The sequence below is a fragment of the Calidris pugnax genome, unplaced genomic scaffold (genome assembly GCF_001431845.1).
Source record: "Calidris pugnax isolate Ruff unplaced genomic scaffold, ASM143184v1 scaffold952, whole genome shotgun sequence".
Lineage (NCBI taxonomy): Eukaryota > Metazoa > Chordata > Aves > Charadriiformes > Scolopacidae > Calidris > Calidris pugnax.
The window spans coordinates 393,323-417,481 of record NW_015092814.1 but is presented as its reverse complement, the minus strand read 5'-3'; the positions used below and the strand labels follow the sequence as shown (position 1 = coordinate 417,481).

The following is a 24,159-nucleotide window of genomic DNA, read 5'->3' as shown; positions in this document are numbered from 1 at the left end:
GTAAAGGGTGGGTAACAGGAATTCTCTCTGGGAAAGGCAAATTTGCAATCGTGACACTAAATTATGTAAGTAGGACACTCGAAGCCTTAATTTTATGGTAAGGCAGCCTCACAAAGCCTATTATAAGGGGCAGAGAAAGAGCAAAACCCATGGTTGTTGGGGCCCCAGGTGCTGCAGGCCCGAGCAGGGCAGGAGGAGGGTGGTGAGGAGTGGCCCGTGTCCTGGCTCGAGGCCCGTATTCTGGCTAGCGGCCCATGTCTGGCTAGTGGCCCGGGGTGCCGGGCTCTCACCGTGGTGCCATTCCCACAGGTCTCCGGGGCAGAGGGGCCTGGAGCTGCCATGACGACAGGCGACTGCTGCCACCTCCCCGGCTCCCTCTGCGACTGCCCGGGCAGCGCCGCCCTCTCCAAGTCGGTGGAGGACAACGACATCGGTCGCCCGCAGTACGTCACGCAGGTCACCGCCAAGGACGGGCGGCTCCTCTCCACCGTCATCAAGGCGCTGGGCGCCCAGAGGTAAGGCTGCCTCAGGGAAGGGGCTTGGGCTGACAGCATCTGTGCTTTATTTCCCCCCTTTTTTGTGGCTCTAAGTGTAGAGGGAGACATCAAAGTCTTGTTCGTGAAGGAGTTCGCCAGGGTGCTAGTATTGAGTGCGAATCCTTGTTAGCCAGATAGTTGCCAGGCCTGTGCTCTCTTTGCGGGAGCTCGTGCCGGTCACCCATGGTGGTGGGCTGGGTGGTGGACTGGGGCTCACATGTTCATCACAACCCCCCGGGGATGAGGCCGCTCCAGCGTGGGCCGGCACAGGCCACCGCTCACCCCCTACCTCTGCCAAGTCCTTGCTGAGCAGCAGTGAAGGTGGGACACCATGCTAGCAAAGGCGGTGTTCATGGAGGTGATTTAAGGGCTGAACATGGAGTACATCCCCTGTTCCAGGACGGTTGTGGAGTAAAGGCGTGGTGTGGATTTGCAGCCCCAGGGAGAGGAGGGTGTTTGTGTTGCGAGGACTGCAGTGTCCAGCTATTGCTAGAGGGGACATGTGGCAGCTTCGCGTGCTCATACTCTTCCTGAGGTGACTTCTTACCATGTATTTTGAGCAACTTCCAGAGCAGAGGACACTTGGCAGCGTGGTTCAGTCCAGGTTGTGAGACCGGTCACGTTTTGTGTTCAAATCCTGTCTGAAGAGCTGTTATTTTTTTCAATGCATTTGACCAAACATCGATGAGGTGTGAAAGCGGTGACTGCACATGTTGGGGAGGAAAGCAGGAAAGCTCGATGAGAACTGAGGCAAACGTAGCTGCTGTATCTAGAGAAACTGGAGCAGGCCAGAAAAACGCGAAGGGAACTGAGCTTTCTCTCTGACAACAGATAGGCTTGGCGAGAAGTCATGCAACCCCTTAAAACTTGTGGACGTGTAAAAAATTGGGTGGGAAAACCTGGGATTACAGCTTAAAAAAAAAAACCTAACAGGATTCTTCATGTGAGGGTCTTCATGGGACATCAGTTGGTTCATTTGGGGGTGGTGCATTTCGGTCTCTGTTTTGTCACCAGCGCTTAGCAAAGCGAAGCCAGGAGCAGTGTGACTGTACTGGAAGGTTGAATTAGTGGTATGATCTCTACAGCCTGCTGGAAAACTGTTTGAGGGTGTATCGTGTGGGAGTGTGACCAGCTCCCCCCTCCTCCACAGAGGAAGGAAGGAAAATGGAGTCTGATAAGAACTTTTTTCTTGCACTGTCAGCAAATATTTTCCCTTATGGATTGTTTATTGGTAGCCAAGGTTATATTAATGCACTGGAAATATGAAACTTCTCAAACAGGAAGAGAACGGATGAAATATCTTACAGATGCTTGTCTTAGGAAATAGCAGATGCATGAGAGCACTGGAGGCTTGGGTTTTCTTTTTTTTTGTCTGTCCCTGTCACTAAGGCTGTGTGAGTGGGCTGTGATCTTGTCGTGCTGATACAGTGCTGAGATTTATGGCAATAAATGTGGGCAACAGAATGGCAACAGAATCGTCAAATAATTCAGATTGCAAGGGAACTCTGGAGGGCAGCCGGTCCAGCCTCCTTTCAGAGCAAAGCCAATTTCACAGATGGATCAGACTGCTCAGAGTCTTGGCTGCTGCAGTGTTCAGTATTTCTGAGGATGAACTTCTCACCACCTCTCCAGACTCCTGTTGCAGGGATTGTCCTGGCTGAAGGAGTCCCCTAAATAAAAGGCACATGAAAATGAGGAGAGAACAAGGGTCAGTGGTTCACCAGTCATGTGGCAGAGAGAACGGGGTGGTGCAGTGGGTGTACGTTGCTTCACAGCCTTAAATGGGATTTAAAAGTCCAGTTGGGATGAAACCTGCTAAACATTGAGTTGAAAGTGGTAGAGATCTCCTGTGGTGCACCAGGAGAGGAGTCTTGCTTCTCCTTGAGTGAGCTGTGGGTACTTTCTTGCTGGCTCTTCTCTTCCCTTTGTGTCCCATCAAGCTTTTTCCCCAGTACAGTCATTTTCCTTATGCTTGTGTTTCTGTGTCTTGCTCTTGCTTTCTCTTTTGACTGGTTGTGCAAGCTGATGGAAGTAGCATTACTACTTCTGGAGATTGCACATTGTGTGTTCCAACAGTTGTGTTGCAATCCCACAAAGGTTTTTTTGCAGGCAGGTGGGTTTTTTTAAAGTCAGAACAGCAGTGGAGTATGAACTGTGAGACAGGACCAGTGCGGGTTTTGTGGAAATCTGTGGGAAAAGGTGATGGCTGATACAGGTCACCTGCATTTCAAGAGGATGTGCAATAGGATCTTTGAAATAAAGATGTTCCTTTCTCGCCCTCCCTCCCACCCCCAAATTGGTGCAACTACGGACGTAAGAGAATGGTTGTTATGTGAAAGAAACAGCTGGTTGGAAGGTGGGAAAGAATTGAGATACTAGTGAGTGGCTAGTTTTCGTGGTCTGGGGGAGGGCAGCCCTGCCCCAGCCCTCTGTTGTCCAGCATTTTACTCCTAAATGATCTTGGTGAATGGCGAACAGTGATACTAAATGTACTAAATTGCTGAGAATAGTGAACTTCAGTACCTAGAGCCATTTGAGGTTTCCCAGGGAGCCCAAGGCATCCTCGTTATGGGGCTCGCAGATGTAGCTTCTATGAAACCTGTGCCTTCAGATGCCAGCTGGGATGCCCTTGGACCTAAAATGCAGGCTAAAATAACGGTTGCCACTCAGTGTGCACTGATGTAGATGGGGAACAATAGTCTGGAATTTACATACATGTTTGTGGGTTTGGAGGAAGGGGATCTTGGGCATGTGGTGGTTGCTTGCAGCAGTAACCAAAAGGCAAATGAGATGCTAAGATTTAGAGAAGCAATGAAGGACAGAACACAGTTGCTGCAAAAATCCCTGATGTGCCCTCATTGTGAAAGCTGTAACTCTGGTCCCTGCAGCTCTGAAAGGGTGTTTTAGAAATGCAAGAGGTGGAGGGAAGGGTAGCGAAGGTGGTCAGAAAGGTGGATGTGTTTCTCTCTGAAGCATGGCTAAATAGGCTAGGACTCTTCTGCTTGTGGAAGACGTGACTGAGCAGGCTATGATGGAGGTCTGCAAACGTGGGAGATGTGGAAAACATCTTTTACAGGACAAGAATGAGGGGATAGTACACAAAACAAGCAAATGAGAGGTTTCAAGGGAAAAGGACTTGGTTCTTTTTGCAGCTAGAGAAAGTCCTTGCTACAGGAGGACACTGGATGCTCTGAGTTTATATAGACACAAAAAAATTACTTCAGTCTGTGATGGAAATTTGTCATACGAATATCATCTGATACACTTGAGCTACAGGTTGCTGGGTGCCGGAGCAGTAGCAACAATAGTCCACAGTCAGTGCTGCCAGGTAAAGACATGAGGGAATATCTTGGGAATAAATGGGTGGTTGGAGTGTGATCAGCAGTGCGGGTCTGCTGTGGGGAAGGTTTTCTCTGGAAGTGTTTGATGCTTCTCTCCATCTGAGCTCTGGTTCTGTCAGATCCCAAGAGAGCAGATCTTGAGTGTGATCAAAGATATTTGATTCTTTAGTTGAAACTTCTAGCCAAGGAGAGGGTGGTTGTTGAAGCACTGAGGTGTTAAAGAAGGACCTGCTGCCTGAGCAAACAACTAATATCCCTCAACAAAGGCATTTCTGCAGTGAGTTAAAGCCCCGAACGCTGCAGACTGGCTCTCTGCCTGGCAGTGCACAGGGAGGATGCTGAGCTCCTGCACTGTGATGGGCAGAGGGTTTGTTGTAAGAGAACTTAGTCTGGGTGACTGCTTGCCATGAAATATGTTGTGTCCTTGGGCAGCTGAGCTTCCAGGGTAAATGTAGTTGTGTCTTTAAATATTGCTGTTCCTTACACAGTTACTTAAGTGGATGCAGAGCAGAGATGGGGTGAGAGTGAGTAGCTGATCTGATAAATGCTACAATGACTGCAAACCTCTAGAGTGGCTCCAGGTGGCTGGGGGCACGCTGTGACTAGCGTGGATCATCCGGTGCTGCTTTGGGCTTCTAGATTTGCATCAGTGCTTCAAAGCTGGTTTCAGCTCCGGTGTGAGCCTCTCTGCCTGCTGCAAGCAGAGCTGGAGACTGTGAGACACGCGCTGTGGTCCTTTCTGTGGCTGATGTGCCAGCTTCTCTTGGGTGCTGGGGTGCTCATCAATGTGGCTTCCAGATTTTGCTGACCTAAAATGCCCTGGGAACCTCCACGCTCCCCTGAGACTGGTTTCTTGCTGCAGCAGGCTGCTTTGGAGGGTTGCAGCGTGTCTGGGATGCTCTGTCACACGCTGCCCTCTGCGCGTGCGCCCTTCAGGGCCTTGGTGGGATCAGACCCCGTTCTCCGATGTGGCTGAATCGTTCTGCCTGCTCTGACTGTGATTTCATTCTGTTTGTCTGCCTCTTTAGTGACGGTCCCATCTGTCGAATCTGTCATGAAGGTGGAAATGGGGAGGGACTGCTTTCCCCGTGTGACTGCACAGGAACACTGGGCACCGTGCACAAGAGCTGCCTGGAAAAATGGTTATCGTCCTCCAACACAAGTTACTGTGAGCTTTGCCACACAGAATTTGTTGTAGAGAGAAGACCGAGACCTTTGACAGAGGTACTGCTTTCTTCCTGCTTCACTTTTATTTCCTTAACATTTGAGAGAGAATGACTGATATGCCCTACTGTCCATGTGGTTCTTGCTGTGGTTTTCCTCCTCCTCACAGTACCTTAGCTCTCACAAAGAACAATTTGTTTAGAGAGATCAAGTCTTTTATCAGACCAAGGGATGTAGTTGCAAAGATGCAGTAGTGATGTTCGGGGCAATTCTGACCTGCGAACCCCCCACATGCTGCCTACCAGTGCCAGGTTGTAGGACTAAGGGAAACATTGCACTTGAAGATATACTTTAATGCCTGAGCGTCGAAACACAAAGGTCACCACAGGACTGACTGAAATACGAAGCTCTCAGAAATAGTCCTTTTTCCTGATAGCTTTAATCTTATCTCACAGTGTTACTCTAGTGCAGCTCTTGCATGTGACTTCTTGTGCTCTGAAAAGTGAGATGTGGCGATTGCTGATACTGTTCATCCCCCCTTGATTAATACTGATGTATGCTTCAAAGCCCTTGAGTCTTGCTTCTTCCTGCTGAGCTGTCGTGCCCTGCCGCTGCCCCGTGTTCCCCCCAGTCCAAGGAGAGAGCAGGACACGGCTCAGACAGTCCCTACGTTCCTCTTTGCATTGACCATAGAGAGACCAGGTTCCTGATGGATCCATCAGCCTCCCAGAGTTGGAAGGTACCATCCAGGCTCTGGTTGGTGGGTTGGGTTGGTTTATCACAAGGCTCTCTTCATTCCCCTGTTCAGGCTGGACACACATTTCAGACTTTCTTTGGCCCCTGAAGTTTATAACCGCTGCCTGTAATGAAGCCCTTTATATGTGGGAAACAAGGGCAGCTTGACCAGCCCATCTTCTGACCTCAGAATTCAAGTGTACAACCACAAAGAGGAATAAGTAAATCAGTGAGTTACAGTACAAAAGGCTGTAATGGTTTGTTTTAGAAGAGGGTTTAATCTGCCAAAATACGTCTGAGTTGTGTTAGTGGGTGAGCAGGCGATGTTGATATGGCGACAGTTTCTGGTGGTGCTGTAGGACCATAGGAGGGTGTTTCTGGCACACCTGAGGTCCCACCTGGAAGATCAAAGCAAGGTCCTGCACCCCATCCAGATCCCTTTTCCTGCCTGTGAGACAGCAACCCCTTCCCACTCAGCTGTTCATTGCACACAGTGTGCAGCCCAGAGGAGCATCAGTCTGCAGTGGGGATTTACAGTTAAACATTGTGGGAGCCCCCCAGGTCCTGCAGCCATCAGCAATGAGAGGAGTGGAAAAGCATCATCTGGAGTCACCACTGCAAGTACTTCGCTTCTTTGTGTGCACCTGTCCCTGCAGGGTTTCTCATCTTGTACCTCCCATTCTGTGTTTGGACTATGGCACATAGTTCTGGGTCTTTTATCAAAAGTTACTTTTCCTGTTCATAGCATTTCAAGCCATTGCAAGGCGGTGCTGCTGCTGCACTGCTCTCAGCGAGGCAGCAGAAGGAGGTTTGTGAGATGATTCTTAACAACAGACTCCTGTTACCTCCCAGCTATCAGAGGCTCTTTCGTGCCGCCAGCAGTGTCTGTGTGGGGATCACGGAATTGTCAGAGTTGGAAGGGACCTCTAGAGATCATCTAGTCCAACTCCCCTGCTAAAGCAGGGTTGCCCAGAGCATATTACTCAGGACTGCATCCAGGCGGGTCTTGAAGATCTCCAGAGAAGGGGACTCCACACCCTCCCTGGGCAGCCTGTTCCAGGGCTCTGCCACCCTCACCAGAAAGAAATTCTTCCTCATATTTGCGTGGAACTTCCCATGTTCCAGCTTGTGCCCGTTGCCCCTCATCCTATCGCTGGAAACCACTGAAAAGAGTCTGGCTCCATCCTCCTTCAACCCACCCTTTAGGTACTTGTAAACATAGATTAAGGCCTCCCCTCAGCCTTCCCTTCTCCAGGGTAAAGAGCCCCAGCTCTTTGAGCCTTTCCTTGTAAGGGAGATGCTCCAATCCCTCCATCATCTTTGTTGCCCTACGCTGGACTCTCTCCAATAGTTCACTGTCTCTCTTGAACTGGGGAGCCCAGAACCAGATGCAGTATTCCAGTTGTGGCCTCACCAGTAGAGAGTAGAGGGGGAGAACGACCTCCCCTGACTTACTGGCCACACTCTTCCCTGTGCAGCTCAGGATTCCATTGGCCCTCTTGGTCACAAGGGGATGCAGGGGTTAATTCTGGTTTTGTAACTGTGACTGCTCTTGTCTGCTTTCTCCTTCCCCTTGCTCCATCAGTTAGATTAAAACTGAGTCACAATTGCCATTCTAAGTTGCCTTTCCCGTCTCTATTACCATTCCCACCAATTCTAGAGGTTACCATTCCCTCCCCACCTCCCTCTGGAAATGATACCTGTCCCCTCTCCTTCCCGCACTCCCGTCTCCTCTCCTCCCCACCTCCCTCTGGAAATGATACCTGTACCCTCTCCTTCCCGCAGTCCCCAACTCTCCTTTCCGCACTCCCGTCTCCTCTGGGTGCCCAGCAAGCCTTGGAGGGGAAAAGAGCTCCCCAACTGTGGAAGCACTGAAGCTTCAGTTTGCAAAAGTGATACTCAGTTTTAACGATTGTTTAATTTACGACTGACTGTCATTGACTTGACAGCCCCAGACAGGAGGAGGCTTTAGACTAAACCAAACCATGTATTTAGCGAAGCAATCCGTAAGAGAGCATTACATCAGTGGTTAGTGCTGCCCAAGCCTTATCGCTTTTCTCCCAGCTGCTAAAACATAAAATGGCTCTTTGACCAAAAACTCTCAAATGGTTGTTTCAGAAGTTTAAAACCACTGCTTCAGAACATTTGGGAAGGGCCATATCTTGGCTTTGAGGACACAGTGCAGGCAAGCCCAGTAACAGTTGAGCTTGCTAGGGCTTACGCGGGCCAAAATTTTGAGTGCTGATTTCAGATGTTTTAGCTTAAGAGCTAGTAAAGTATTCATGCCCAGAAACAAACATGTGGAAGTGCATTTAGCCATAGTTCACAGATGTTGTATCACCTCGTAACAAGTACAGGCTTAGAAAACTGCATACTTGAATAAAAGCTCTAAGACCAGTATATATTGGAGGTATTTCTCCTCGGACACTGAGGTCTGTGCCTCCAGCAGGCAAGAGGAGCTTGCTGAAACAGTGTGACAGGGAAGTCATGGGTCCTCTGTGTGCCTTCATGTCTGTTCTCCAGGGTGGATGAGTGAGCAGCCCAGGACAGTCAAATTTTAATTCTTGTTGAAATCTCTGAAGAGCGCCTCTGAACTGGAGCCTATGAGGGTATGGTGACCAACAAGCAATCTGTGAGCAATGAGAGGTGATGGGTGGGCAGCATTTAATGAGTCTCAAACGCAAGAAAAATACCACTGCGATTTCAGAGAGGAATAGGACCCTCAAGCTGTTACTGATGGTTGTCAAAGGCTTTGGGATACAAATTACTTGTTAGGTCTTGTGTTTGGGGATTGTCTGCGAGCACAGCGCAGAGGGTGTTCTGCCCTCTTCTGGGAGGCAGAGCTTGCATAAGGTGCCATTAGTGCCTTGTGAGTTTGGAGGCCAGTAAGCACTTGATGGAAAGTCACCAGTCAGCTGGTGGGAGTGATCCCTGCCAAAGAGCCAAGTCTAATGTGCAGCTCTCCATCATCACACAGCCCTACAGCGATTCCCTCGCCTGCAGTCCATTGGCAGCAAATATTTTCCCTGGTTTGAGGAGCAGCCTGTAGCCTGGCTTAATAAATCCCATGATAGCAGCTCTTGCTCCTTCCCAGGGGCCAGCAGGCCGTGGAGTGCTGTGAGCCTGGTACAAGCCGCACTGAGCAGTGCATGTGCCGGGCCTGTGGGCAGCGTGGGGCAGCAGACTGGCACTTGCACAGCGTGCCTGGCACCTCACTGGTGGGGCTCTCCTGCCAGAGCAAAAGGGCTCACCAGGCAGGCCTGGATTTGTAGTGCTGCTTCCACCACGCTGTACAACGCTCTGTTCCCTGCCTGAAGTCTGGGGAAAATGTCCTGGAGTTCAGCTTGGGAGTTGGGACAGGCGCTCTGAGCTCCTGCACTGCCGGTCTCAGCTCCTCAGAAGCAGTGGCAATGAGTGTCCTCCACCAGGTGATGTTTGCTGGGGCTTTTTGTTCACTTCAAGGCCAACTGATGGAGCGTGGCAGCTTGCAGAAGCATGCCTGCTGTTAGCAGAGGCTCTGCACTAACTCTGCACTTCTCTTCTGTAAGAGCTGATAACTGCTTCACCAGCTTGCTGGCACTTTACATTAATACCCTCTGTCTGCAGTCTGGTGTAATCTCATCCCCAGATTGGGCCGAAACTTTTCACCAAAAACTTTTGGGAAGTGTCATCCCCACATTGTTCATCTGTTTCGGAGAAGAGGTCTAGGGAAAGAGGCTGCTTAGTCATTTAAAAATGACACAGTTCCCTCAGTCACCTTATCTGAGAAATTCTCTGCCCCATTGCTGCAGGGAGGGGTGGGAGCATTTTGAAGCCTTTGGGGAAGTGATGCTTGTGGGCAAGTGTGCTCTTTAGGAGCTCTGGTAAAAATCCACGCTTCACCAAGTTAAGCTGGGAAGTCAAAACAGAAATTTGTGAGCAGAGGAGGATAAATGGGATGGAGAGTAGGACTGGGAGCAATGTGGGAGCATGCTTTATGGCAGTGGTGGTGATGAAAGGGTCTGTCTCAGGAGTGGAAGGTTATCCAGACAACCTCGCACTCTTCTGCTGACATGTGGCCATCATGAAACCCACGGTTTCACACCTAACCCTAAAAGGATTAGACAACACGCTGCCTGCTGATGTTGGTCCTCACAGGAGAAAGCAGCAACCTCTCACTGTTTGCTCTGCTGTGTCCTGCCTTTCCAGCCCAGGGAGGCTTGGAGCTGCTTGTTGTGGCTGTGGTGGTCACTGGTCAGCACAGCTGATCTCCATGGGAATGGGCCATCAGCCCTGGAGAAAATGTGCTCTCTCTGTGTCTGAAGAGCCTTAGGAAGGAGAGGGGCTGACAGCTGGCTGGGGGAGGCGTTTCGGTGAGCACTGTGGGGAAGAAGCTACGTGGTCGAGTTGAAATGCTTCTGCGGAAGCTGCAGAAAGTTCTTGGAAGTCAGGAAATGCCACAACTAAAATTGCCTTAGTTTTTACTTCAGTCCTCTTGTATATCTGCATTACAGTGTGGTCTTGACGTGGTCACAGACTGCATTTTCCAGGACCAGTTCATGGGTGAGAGATGCCCTCTGGCTAAGTGTCTTTGTCCTGCTGTGCTGTGTGCCTCTGTGCTCTCCTATCCCTGTTCTCAAGGCAAAAGTATTCATTTCCGCATGGGCTTCTCCGGGTACTCGCTGCGGTGGTATCTGAGCACTTCACAAACAGTAATTTAATTACTTACAGCCCCCTTTAGGGAGGAAAGACAGCAACCTTGTTCAGCGTGGATTAAAGAGAGTTTTTTAGTAGAATTGGATTTTTATTTTCTTTAAGCAGCCATTTATTTCTGTTGTGGTCTGTTCAAGGTAAAAATATAACAATACTGACTGCCAGTGTGCCTGATCTCTGAACGGGGAGTGGGGGATTCGCCTCAGCCCGGAGCCAGCGCCGGCAGCCACGAGCTGGTCCACGGCTGTGGAGAGCGTGTCTCCTGCAGCTCAGTCTAGTTCAGTTATTTTTTAACTAAGCATCTGGTTAAATGCTGAAAAAACCCACAAAAGGCTTTTGTTAACTGTTAGACTGTGAGATCAGTGGGCTGAGCGCATTTTTGGGGGCATGTTTTGTGCTGGAGGTGAAGATGGAGAGTTGAACTGCAGTCCCAGGTGCCTGGGGATGGGCTGTAGTCATGGGTGCAGGATGCTGCCACGACGGTGCCTGTGCTGTGAGAGGACAGAGTGGCTTCAGCTTGGCTCTCTGAGATGGTCTCCAACACAAGAGGGTTGTGGACTGGGGTTCTTGAGTGAGGAGCATGTCCCCAGCAGAGAACAAGATGGCCAAGGCCCGGAGAGCGATGTTTTTCCAGTACTTGACTTTCCTGCATCAGAGTTAGTTTAATGTGCATCCTTTTGTTGACAGGGAATGATCTGAACCTGTGAGACTCTGGCCAGCGTGGCTGGCAGAGTGAAAAAGTGCCAATAAGTTTCTGTGTTACCTGAAAGACTTCAGCAGATATTTAGATGAAATGTTCAAACCATAAGTTTCAGTGCATACAGCTTTCCTGGAACGGGTGGTTTCTTCTTTGTTCCAGTAACATTAAGCTCAGAAAAAACAGGTACTGCCTAGGATTTATCTTCAGAAAACATCTATATCTTTGCTGTCCAGAGCACTGAAGGAATGCAGGCCTTCGGAAATGGTGTTGCTCTTTCTCCCAGGCCACAGGTGGTCACACAGTTCTCTGAGCAGGGTTGGGTCTGTTTGCACTGACATTTTACACCTTAAATTTGCCTCAGCCAAACCTTGTTCTTCAGAGTCCTATAATTTATGGAGAGAAGGAAATGCCTCTTGTGATCAATTAATTCCTGCCTCATTAGAAACCTAAGTTAGGATGGATCAGATTGTCTGGAGCTGCCTGCCTTTCTCTGGCTCTAGGAGAACCAAGGTAAGGGCTGAAGTCAGAGCAGCAGCTGTTTAATCCCAGCAAAGCGTCGGTCCCTGCTAAAGGGGAAGGATGTATTTTTGTGCATAGGTCCTTGGGAGAGGAACCCTCGGGCTACAGGGCTGGGCTCTGGGAGTGGGCATGAATTCCTGGTGCTGAGGCCAAGGCTCTGGCTTGGCTAAAATTACCAAGATGTTGAAAGCCAACATACCCTGGTGGTAAAAGCTAGTGAGCGTTACATGTGACTTGTTCATAATGCTTCTCTAAGCATTTAATACCTTTGCTAAAGCAAAACTCATTTGAGACAGCGACAGCTCACTAATTCCAAAAAAGATTTCTCTGGTGAAGGAGTCACCACCAGAGCAGTTTAGCCACACCCTTTGTTCCTGGATTTCTGTCCGTGCAAGCAGGTCTGGTGATGGAGCCCCATGAAAATTCTGCTTCCGTGTCGTCAGTGCTGTGCTTTCCTGCTATGTGTGTTAACATGCTCTATTTTAAAATGGCAGCTTTAGTGCTATCTGCATGTCGCTGTGCCTCTGCAAAACAGCTCCTTCCAAAGGTGTTATGCGGTACAGGAGACTGCTGGGATTTTTTGCTCCTACTGTTTTTCTTTGTACTTTATTATGCAATTTTTTTAAAGTAATTTTTATTTTTCGCTAACTGCTAATACTTCTGGCTCAGTTAAGCTGGATATTTTATATAGGTCAGTGGATTTATTTCTTTTTTTTGTCTCGTAAGGAAAGTGCAACTTCCAAAGACAACTGTCACTTGCAACAAAGCGTGTTTGAAATTCTCAGAGATGTTTGCTTGGCTGTTTGGGTCACGCTGGAGTATAGGACACCTCCTGTGGGTCTGCCATGTGCAGTCGTTCTGCTCCATCTCACTTGTCTCCCGTAGCTGTGGAAGGTGCTCCTGGGGTGTCTCTGGTACAACAAGAGTGAGGTTTGCAAGGAGTGATATTCCTGTTACTCCTGCTTCTGGTACTAGGAAATGAAGTTTTGGCTCTGGGCTTAGCGCCTTGTGCAGCAATCGCTGCCCCCTCCTAGTTCAGAGAACTGAGATGTGACGTGAATTCTCCTCCACCCTTTCTCCAGCCTTATCTTCCTCACAGACAGACTTTTTTCTTTGTTTTCCTTGAACTCTTCTGCTGAACTCGCTGCACCGTTCTCTGTCTTGTCTGTGCTCCTCTGCCCCCTTCCCCAGCTTCTCTCTCTCCTTTCTCAGTGCAAGCCTACGTTAGACTCCCCTATCTAGTGAAAACCAAATCACTCCTCACTCCAGCTGAGTCCCGTTCCTCTCTCATCTTTTCCTTTCTCCCTTTGCTTGCATTTGCTATCTGGAGATGCTCTTCTCAGATCCCACCCTAGGTCTTGTTATTTCTCTGTGCAGTCCCTGGCACTGCTCTGCAAACCTGAAATAGCCTCTTTGAGGCCAAAACTAAATAATTCATCCCTGTGCTCTTGGCACTTACCAGCGCTAGCCTCTTCCTTACGAGTCCATCTTCACTGTTTTGTCTAGCCCTGTCTGTGCCTTGAGGATCTAGAAGACCTGCTACCAGGAGGCTTTCTCTGAGGTGCAATGATTGCACGTTTGTGCATGTCATGGTGCAGCATTTCTCGTGGTGACACCAACCACAGAAGCACCTGCCACTGTGTAGGAAAGTGTCCTGGTGACCTGCAGCGCTGCTTGGGTCGCTTCCTCTCCTGTCCACTGTTCCTAGTGCTCCTGCAGCTCTTGCTCTCCTTGAGTCAGCCCAGGGGCTAGAGCCAGGCTGAGTGCTCGAGGGAAGGAAGGCTATCGTGCCCTTACAAGGAGAAATTCAGCTTGTTGAGGTTTGTGCAGCATCGACAGCAGGTGGTTACGCAGTGAAGAAAGGAGGATGAGGAGGTGAAACTTTGCTCTGCAGCATTTAACTGCTCTGCTTGCAGGGCTTCCTGTGTTTCTGGGTCTTGGCTTCCTGAACTCTGGTGCTCCATCAGAAAACATCCCTTCCCACCTTGGTAAAGGAAACAGGACCATCCTGCTGGGGCTGCCCATGGAGCTCAGTGGCCTGCAAGGAGGTTTTGGTGGATGCCCAGAGAAGGGGTCTGACAGTCCCTCTTCTGAAGCTGCGTTTTTTGATGCTACACATTTCTCAGGGCAGGGACAGGGCTAATCACGGTGCTGCAAATCAAGGTCATGTTTTTCTTTCTGGCTTGCATAGCCAGGCAACAGGTCAGCAATGAAAGGAAAATCAACAGGTGCCTGAGCAGCTACAGGCTAACGATTTGGTGGACAGAAAGGACAGGGAATGTTTTGTAACGCAGCTGGCTTTACACAGCCAAATACTCCCGTTGTTGCTGCAGCTTGCATCATACTGTAGTGGTAAAGCACATGGTGAACCGTGTGGCAGGGTCAGCTGGTGAGACTGGCAGGTCGCACTGGTCCTGAACGGTGTTCACCAGAGCAGGTGTCTATCTGCAAGGCTGGGAGAGACCTGGGCACATGCTGGCCAGAGAGTGCTGGTCCATCAGTGCTGGTACCGTACTGCACTGCTCCCATTTGGCACGGGACTGCTTTGGGCTGGCACATGAGTGCTGCATGCAATGCATTTTATGAAACAGGGACTAATAGCTCACAGTCATGTATGTTTTGCAACACAAGGTAAGTAAGCTGTAAAATTCAATGAAAGCTTGTTTTAAAACATCCTTTTATAACCCTCCTTAGTCCATTCCCCTTGGTCCCAAATGGCACAATGCAGCCCAGCTCCAAGACATGCAGAGTAGTCTGGGAGACTGCTCTGTTACACTTTGAGCTCTGCTCTTGGCTTTCAGAGGAGCTGATGGTACCTTTTTCTGCATGCCTTCCTCCTGCAGTCCATCTCACCCGTGTTTCATGGGTGCTGTGACACCCAAAGATCAGATACTCATCATCCTGTAGCCCTGCCGTGCGTCTAGGTCCTTCCACAACCCTGCTGATCCCAGTAGAAAGAACATCTGGGAAAGCCTCAGGATCATGCAGGAGGACAAAGGAACATGATTGTATGTGGAATACCTTCTTGTCACACAAGCAGAGAGAGGTTGCTTCTAGCAGGGTGCTCTGGGCCCCAGCTCATAGGCAAAATGGGCAGTAAGAAGCCAGCTCTACCTCTTTCCCTTTAGCCTCACACGTGATTGCAGCATGGAAGCCATTGGTTTTAGACTTGGCCTGGAAGAAGACCAAGTTGTGCTTTTGTTGCTTTCCCATGTTTACTTGATAGTTTTCCCTACAAAAATTGTTTAATCTGTCTGACCACTTTTTGGATTGTTTGCAAGGTTTATTTTAAGTCCCATATGCACTAATGTGCTGCTGTGCCAGAAACCGTGCGCCCTTAGGGTGGCTTATTGTATTCTTTTTCTTACTGTGTCAGTGCATATTGGCAAAGTAAATCATCTACTTCAAATGGAAATTAATTTGCTTCCTGCCTTTAGATGCTTGGCTCCCATCTTAGGGAGGAAGAAAGAGTTTCAAAGGTCACAAGGAATATAAATAGAATAAAATGCAGTAGAATAGCTATCTGCCTTCAGTCCCTGAGATTCTTGTTGTACAGGGGACGGGGTGCTCTGGGATTGCTGCTGGAGGGATGTCAGTCAGGCCGGGTCATTCAGCCAAGGGCTGTGTAGCCAGGGCAGCCTGTGCTGGCTGGAGTGGGGACCGCCAGGCACACAGAGGGGGTTCAAGTGGTGAGGCTGCCAGTGCACTGTTTGTAGGAGCAGCTCTCCTGTGTAGGTGAGTTGCCGTCCACCCTCGCCTCCTCATAGGGTCGCTCAGGACTGCGTGTGTGGTCCTTATCTTCCCCATGCAGCCCATCACCACTAATCTCCTCTGCAGAGCTGCACAAGGGGTCTGCCCCCCTTCTCCCAGCTCCTCCTGTCCAAACCACTGTTGTGGCTGCTCTGAAATTTCCTTCTGGCTGCCTTGCCATCAAGTTGTGCTCAGAATGGCTTTAAAAATGCTTCTGACTTCTCTGTTATTGCAGGAGCGTTACTTGGTCTCCAGACCTGTCTCCCAGCTTGCTCTCCAGCTTCACTTGGTTTTGCTCCATTTGGGTCTCTCAGGTGCTTCAGGTTGCATCTCTAAAATATCTTGTTTATCAGTCCTCCCAGCTGAAAGATCTATCCAGGCACTTACCTGTTGCTGCAGCATCCTCTGCTCCGTTCCTGGCCAGCTCAGTCTGGCGTCAGAGGTGTCTGCGGAGCGCGCTGCCACCAGGGCTCTGGTCACCCCAGCCACCGTGCTGTTCCTTGCACAGATTTGCCACCTCCCGCTTCTCTTTCCCACTTCAACAAAAGTTGTCTGCGTTTCTCTGCCATGTCTCACTGTACATCCCTCTCTCTGTAATTAAATCTGCACAAACTTGTGTGCAACCCTTCTGGGCCAACACTTTCTGCTTGTCTTTCTGGCTAGCAATGGCCTCAGGTCGCCTGTGCTCTGTTTTGACCAGCGTGGTCTCATTAATTTCTTGCATGCTTGCCACCACCACTTCTGTATTGCTATTTAAACTGCAGTATTCCCTCTAGAGAAGGAGCTTTAGTTCTCAGACAGGTCCCTTTTAATGCTGCCTGTTCAAAAGCGGGCACCCTACTCCAAGTCTGGCAGGAGGACGTGTCTGCCTGGCCCTGGCTGCCCTGGGGATATTCCCTTCCCTGCTGACTGTGCCTTTTCAATCATGTTCTCCCTTTTTTTTTTTTTTTTTTTAAAAAAAAAAAATCCTAAATGAGACCAGTCATCTTTCCAGGAAAGAAGGATGGGTCTGGCAGCCCAGCATACAGGACTCCCAGTAAAAATGTGCTGTAACAACTCTGGGTATTGGTACCGCAGTTGCTTGCTATTCTAAAAAAAGGAAAGAAAAGGCTGAAAATAGCATAATCCCAGGAAAACTAGAACAATTGCTGTTGTCAAGGTCATGTGTCTAAAATGAACTCACACTGGAAGCAAGTCAGGACTCCAAACAGCAGTGAACATTTAGACATCATCGCCTGTTGAGGGAAACCTGTCTGCAACAGAGTTGGGTTCCTTCTGCAACCTGCTAATTTTTGAGAGCTGCCAGAGAGAAGCGCTTGCAAAGCCTCTTGGTAACACAGAGCAAAGCGCAGCAACTTCCACCGTGCTAGATCACTTGTTGCCTGGGAGGAAAGCAAGCCTGAAAATGGGAAGGAATACACCAGAATCGGCTCTGTCCTGGCCCTGGCAGGTCTCTCCTGCTTGTAAGGTGAGCAGATGGTCACCAGCAGGGAAAAGATCTTACAAGTTTTATAGTCCTGAAGGTGGACTTCTCAGCAGTGGTGTCTGTGTGATTGTTTCTTGTCCAATCCTGCCTTATCCCTTCATGGTCACTTGTGATCCACTGAGATCTGGGAGAAAGCAATGGGGGCTGTCCCCTCAGCCAGCCCACCCCCGTGTCCCTTCTCACCTGGCAGTCGTGCTGCTTGCTCTTTAGAAATGGTCAAAGGCTTTCTCTATGAGAAAGATGCAGATTTGGGCACAGGTTGTTATGTAAAAGAAAATGGGTTTGTGTCACCTTCCTTAACCAGGGCCAGCCCAACACGGTGGCCCCTCGGCTGCTGTCCTGCTTTGTCTACTCAGGTGCAATGCTAGTTATTCACTTCCAGGTTTTTTTTTTTCCTCCAGTCTTGATTTCTTAGTTGCTGAAGTGGTATGCTTTTTTTTCCTCTCTGTCACCATCTCAGTGAAAATAGCAGGTGTGTGGGTGTTTATACTCCCCGCTGACGGCCCTGGTGGGCGCCGGGCTCCCGGGGGAGCTGCACTGCCACGGCTCGCCCCAGCCCTGGGGACAGTCGTACCCTCAAGAGAACTCCCTCTGCAGACCTGTCTTCTGCAGTCTCTCAGGTGGACCTGGGCACTTCAGATTTTATTTTAATCGGGAGTGAAACTCTAAAATGCCACAATTCTCCACAAGGAACCAGAGGGCTGGATTTGAGGCAGCTGCCCTTATGGGGCCTGACCACAGACCCCAAGACCCCAGTTTCCCATAGCCCCTACCCAGTTGCAGAGTGCTGGATATGTTTCTATTGGAGCTCAATCCAAGACCTGTCAGATCTTTACTCAGCCAGGCTTTACTGAACTGACCTCCCTCCCTCTCCTGGCTGCTGCCGGCTCCTCGCTGCTCCAGGGAAGAGCCCAGGCAGCTCCTGTCCCTCTCCTGGCTGCTGCCGGCTCCTCGCTGCTCCAGGGAAGAGCCCATGCAGCAGTTTGCTACTGCCATCCCCTGCACATATTCTTCAGTTGTCTCGTCCCTTTCCCTTGTTGGTTGTTAAAAATACATTTGACCCTCTCTGTTGACGTGAGTTAAGTGTATGCAGCAGGTATGTACAGGCTGCAGAGAGCATGTGAGAGCTGCCCGCTGTCGCAGTCCTGTTTTGCTCTGCGTGCTGCTGGCTCATGGCCTTTCTCCCTTCCTTCCTGCAGTGGCTGAAGGACCCTGGTCCCCGCAATGAGAAGAGGACTCTTTTCTGTGACATGGTGTGTTTCCTGTTCATTACTCCCCTGGCAGCGATCTCTGGCTGGCTGTGTCTGCGTGGAGCCCAGGATCATCTGCAGTTCAACAGCCGACTGGAGGCCATTGGACTCATAGCACTAACTATAGCACTTTTCACAATTTACGTCCTTTGGACACTGGTAAGTGTCTGCTGCCCAGGGCCTTGTGTCTGTTCGAAAGGGAGATGGAAGCACTGGCTCGCACCGCGTTGGTGCCGCCAGCTGTTTCTGACTCCCCTTGTGAGAAAAATCTTGGGCTCTTTCTCTTGAACATCCATTTAATTATCTTCAAATGGGAGCTGCTGAAGTTGTTGCTGAGAATGAGAAACCACTTCCTGATCATCTGCTTTCCAAATTGACATGGGAGCCCTGTTCCCCAGGGTGCCACATACGTGAGACATACCCGAGCGGGACTGAGGCTGGGGGGAATGTCCGGTGCTGGGGACAGGCAGTGGTCCAGCTGTCCTGCCTGTTCCTATTCTCAAGAGGAAACACAGAGTTGGTACCTGGGTGGTTGAGGGGAAAAAATAAAATCTGGAAAACATTTGACCCCTAAATAATCTGCCATCATGTCCCTCCATGCTTTGTGCTGCCCAGCACAGGTGCCAAAGGAGGTGCAGACTGGCCATTGGGGGTCTCTCATGACTAAACAAATTCCTACACATTATTTTTAAGATGTCAATAGCACAGAAGGGTGTGTGCAAGGAGCACTCCAGCCCTGGGGAGACCTCTGACTTCTCTCTTACATTGGGCTTTTGGACTCGAGCCCCATAGCCAACCTGAATAGCCCTGGTCCACTGCTGCGGCTGTTGGGGTTGGAGGCACTGGGGGTTAGTGGGAACCTGCTCTGAATGTTGAACTGGTCTGTGCTGGGAAAGACCTTCCTGCAGATGCCTCACTTGGCATCTTTTTGGACGTGCTGCGATAGGCAGCCAGGAGCTTGCAGCTGGAGCAAGTCCAGAAGAGCAGGAAAGCAGCTGTGAGTTTGCGGTGCGGCGCGTCCCTGAGCGCGGCCGGCTGCGAGCCAGGGGAGCAGCTCCCGAGCCATCGGGGCTCCCCCAGCCCTGCTCTCTGCCGGGGCTCCCAGGCCTGGGACTTCTCTCTGTTTCAGTTCTTTAATGTGCTGTTACTAGGTGGGTTTCTGGGTTTGGATCTTCGTTTCAGCTCTCTTGTTCAAAGCCCTGTCTGTGCTCATGCCCTCTCAATACCATTTACCAGCTGCTTGCTGGGAAGCACCATTTTGGGAAGGGAAGAAATACAGTTGCTGGAGCACAAGTAGTGGGACCCCAAAAAAGCTGGCAGTGGAAGTGCCACAGCCCATTTCCCTGCCATCTCATGCTCCGATTTCTCAGAGTCGCTGATTTCCCTGGGCTTAGGCCATTCGTTGCAGCTCTCCCAGATGAACTGGGGTGCTAGGGAGCCTCTGCTCTGGGGGGTGCCTGGTGGGTGCCACTGTCTGAACATGCAGGAGTGGCAGTGGCCAGGGCACCGCTGAGGGAAGTCTCCGCTGCTGCATGTTCGTGCTGCATAAGGTTCATTTCTGTAGAAAACCAAGCTAAAATTGGAAACCTTAAGAGGAAATGTTTCCGTCTTCTCTGTCCCGGGACTGGTCTGGAGGAGCTGGAAATCTGGAGGAAATTGGAGAATGTTATTTCACAAAGGAAAACCCCAAGGCCTGACTAAAATGGCTCTAGTTCTGCTGTGCTTCATGTTTCCTGGAACAGAGAGGGCGTTAAGTGAGCCCCGTGAGTCACATTTACCCTGTCCAAGTGCAGTTCTCCCGTGCTGCCCTGGGCTGTGCGGCACAAGGAGCGGTTACAGGGGTGGGTGCTGGTGGCTGTGACTGGTGTGAGGATTGCAGACAGGCTGTGGCCGAGGTTGCAGCTCCTTCCTGTGGAGCAGGAGCTTTCCTTGAGGTTTGCACCACTAGCTCCCTGTTCACACGCTGTCTCTGAAGACTGAGATGCGTTTCCTTCTTGTTTGTCAGCAAACCACCTTATTCCCACACTGTCCCTCTACAACAGGAAAAAGGGGAGTGCACAGGTCAATAAGCTAAATCACCTCAGTACCAGGGCACAGCTCCATTCTCATAGCAGATGTCTGCAACCTATCCAAGAGCAATAGGAATGCTGACTTTTCCTTGTCAGATAGACTTCCTGGTACTTCCTACTTTTACAAAGTACAAAAGCTTGGTTTTCATGACTGACTGACTGGATTTAGTATTTAATTTTCTTGCTCACAATTTCTAGGAAAATAAACAGGAGTAAAATATACGCTGATTTTATTTCTTCCTCAAGAAATTCTAGAAACATTTAGCTTCCAAGCTAAAGAACCAGCAGGAACTGAGAGAAAATCTGTAGCAGTGTTAATGATTGCAAACAGAGCAAGGAGTGGAGCCCGCTGGGGAAGCACGGCTCGAAGCTCCCCTTGCAGGGCTGCTCTGAAACTACGGGGCCAGCTCCTGCCCCTGGGCCAGGCTGGTCCCTAGGTCCCTCCCCAGCCTTTGTAGCCTCTCCTCTCCCTGCATGCACAGCTCTCCCAGGCCACAGCGTTGTCAGAAAAAATAAGTCCAACTGATGTCCTGCTGTTGCAGACCAAGGAGAGAAGGCATTTGCAAAGGGCAGAGAAGCACCTGGGAGGTGGGAGGAGGCTGGTTGGATTCAGTGACTTGAGGTGGCTGGTAGTCCTGTTGAAAACCTCTCGTTTTGCCCAGATGAGGTGCTCGCTTCAGCCCAGGGCTGGGGTGAAGGGGTGAGTTCTCGTTCCTCCCCAACACATCTCACTGGCCTGGCACCCAAACCCAGCTGAGCAGACTCTGTCCCACTGTCCTGGTGCCACCCAGAAAGCTCCTTTGGCTGTGCCACGCTCAGCCCAGTATTACCAGGAGATAATTGATTCCTCATCAAAGGCTTGGGATATGGAGTGCCCAAAGCATTTCAGGATCAGTGCTGTCCCCCTGGGCCGGGGGTCGCTGGTGGATTGACAAGGAATGTGCAGAAAGCACACGGAGGGCGGATGGGTGACTGCATCTCACCGGCCCTCTGCGGGCTCCAGCACGTGACGGGGGTTTGGTAACCAGAGCAATGCATTATTGCCCGCCAGGTTTCGTTCCGCTACCACTGCCAGCTGTACTCGGAGTGGCGAAGGACCAACCAGAAAGTCCGCTTGATGATCCCAGCCTCGCGGAGCCCTCACCCCGTGCCCCACTCCCTCCTCTCTGCCAAGCTCATGAAGAAGACCGCGGATGAGACCACCGTCTGAGCCGTCCCTCGGCCGCCGCGGCGCGTGGCTGCGGGGTGAGGGCAGCCCTTCGGGGCTGGCAGAAGCACAGAGGGTCGGGTGTCCCCCTGCGTGCGCAGGAAACACACGGCGACTGGAGGCACTAGAGAGCGTTTGTCCCACCCCAAGGGACTTGGCGGTCGGCACGTACTTTATACCATGGCAAACAGATAATCAACATCTGTCACGTGAAACGGCCCAAAAGAGCCAGATGGCAGAATATGCCTGTCTGCAGGGACACTTTCCTATAACTCAATACCATACGTGGAAAATATTTCCCTCTATATATATATCTATATATAATATTATTTTTTAATGGCCATGCATATTGTGTTTCAGTCTTTTTGTGTTGATGTTCTAAGCTTCAGTATAGAAGCTGGCAGCCTGATCTCATTCAGAGGTTAAATCTATGCCTTTTCTGCAAATGAGCATATAAAGAACACTTTTCATCGACCCTTCTTGAAAGTCCCCTTCTCCTTTGCACTAAATTGGTTTTGATAATACTGCAAGCAGCCTTTCCCCTTACTCTTTGCTCTCTTTTGTGGTGTTTCTGTCCTTTCCAGAAAGTTGTGTGTTTTTGATAATTATTATAATTCCAGAAGGAGTAAAATGACATAATACTGAATGGAGACATTTTGTATTGTAAAGTACTGTAATTTTGAGAATTTCAAAATAAGTTTCAAAACGAGAAGATCTCTTCCTGTGCAGACATGATCTCACAAAACACTTCCCTTGCTGATCCTGGCTCATCCTCAGGACTCGGGTGCACTCAGCTCTTGGCACGTCTGGCAAAGGTAGATGGAGGATCTGTGAGTGGGAAGTGATGGCTCAGACTAGCTGAACCCACCATTGCCTTTTGCTTTTAAAAGATGCAGAAGGAGCTTTCCTGACCCCAAAAGGTGAGAGCTGGAGTTCCTGTTTGCTGGTGTCCATGCACCATCTCGAGGCTGGACCTCTGGCCGAGTGGTTCCGCGCAGGCCCTGCAGGACAGGCTGTGCTCTGCAGCCCCTCGGCAGCACGCGGGTGGTCTCGGCTGTCTCTGCACTTTATTTGCACGTTCCTCGGTGGCAGCCAGAGGAGCTGCTGTGGTTTGGTTCATCCCTGGAAGTGCTGCCTGTCTGTTATCTGTCCTCTAGTGAAACGCCCCAAGTTTGCTGGTTCCCGGAGAACAGGCTCTGGGTCCCTTCTTCTGCAATGCTGGCATTTTCTCCTCCTCTTCCTCCTTCATCCACTGGCATTTCCAGCTAACACACCCCTCTGTCTTGGAGTGCCCTATGTGCCAAGGGTCTTCCCAAGTTTGGCTTTAGTCTGTGCCTCTCTGCTGCCTCCCCACCCTGCCAGATGGTGCCTGTGCTTGGTCCTGGGTGTTCCTGAGCCCAGCTGTAAGGACACCGGCGTTGGCACTGCCCTGCCGAGTGCTCCAGAGGTGTGTGCATCTGTGGTGATAGTGAGGGTAGGTAGCAGGGAGGAGGTGCCCATGTCCTCGCAGTGGGAAGGACACACTATGTCCCTCTGGTCCTTTACTGAACCCAAGTGGATCAGTCCAGTGCTTGGCTAGATCGAGACGTGTAATTTCTTGAATTCAAAGCACCATATGCCATTCCTCCTTCTCTCTGGCTGCAAAGCAAAGCAGGATGCTTTTCCTTACGTGTTCTCTGACCCTAGGCAGGAAGTCGATGGTGGCATGAGCAGCAGGAGCCAGTGCCCTGTCTCTCCCAGTAGAATTGCTTCAGCCCTGGGGCCTGCTCTGTGCTCACTCTCCTCCTCATCTCCTGTCCCAGGGTACTCATGCAGCTCGGTGACGTCCCTGCACGTCTGGCAGCAGCCTCTCTCTGCCCAGCTGTGGTCACACCGGAGCTGGTCTCTGTTCTGAGCCCGAGGGTCTTGACTGATGGTGGGGTGAATGTCCTGTGCCACAGCCAGGCCGTGTGTCTCCGCTCCTCTCTCTCTGCCAGCCTCCCTGCCTGTCTCCTCCCTTCTGCCAGCTACCCGTGGGCACCTTCCCTTTCCCCTGTCGTGAAGGGATGCCCCGGCCCCCAGTGCTCCTGGAGGCTTGTGGTGCAGAGAGGCCTCTGCCCCCCCTGCACAGCGGCAGCGTCCTGCTCCCCCCAGCTCCCTCCGCACACCCCCTCCCAGGGCAGCGAGCGCTGCACCGCTGCTCTGTGCCTTCTCCTGGGTGCCCCTTCCTTCAGCCCCCCTCCCCCCAACACATCCTCTGTCACCAGGGCATTCCCATGAAGAAAAACTGGGGGGTTTAGGTTAGTGTTCCCAGCACTGGCTGCCTCCCAGGAGCTTGGTCTCGTGACACATCTGGTTCTGGCAGGTGATGAAGGATGCGCACTCTCACACCACATTTCCCTAGTAAGGACTTGAAGGAACCAGGATTCCAGTTAGGAAACCCACTGTTGATCCAAATATGCAACTGTGAAAGCCAGAAGTCCCGGGCTGGGGGCAGCTGGGGCCCGGCCCCGTGCTCCTGCGCAGAGGTGGCTTCACTCTCAGCTTTGTTGTCTTTAACATAGTTGCCAATAATTGGAGTTGTTGCATGTGCCCCTGCAAAACACAATCATGCCTCTTCGAATCTTCAGCTCGTGGATGTGGGAAATCAGTGTCTCTGACCCGCCACCTTCCAGTGTCATGGGGAAACGGGCTGTGCAATTATGTAAATAAAAGTGAGACAAACTTTGGA

At 50.7% G+C, this 24,159-nt stretch overlaps 1 protein-coding gene across 1 annotated transcript; it reads left to right on the top strand.

The window, feature by feature from the left end:
* The first annotated feature begins 205 nt into the window (after positions 1-205).
* MARCH2 (membrane associated ring-CH-type finger 2) lies at positions 206-24,159 on the top strand. Its single transcript, XM_014962734.1, has 4 exons — positions 206-515; positions 4,906-5,101; positions 18,123-18,332; positions 21,294-24,159. The coding sequence occupies exons 1-4, from the start codon at positions 340-342 to the stop codon at positions 21,450-21,452; spliced, it is 741 nt and encodes a 246-aa protein (XP_014818220.1). The 5' UTR covers positions 206-339; the 3' UTR covers positions 21,453-24,159.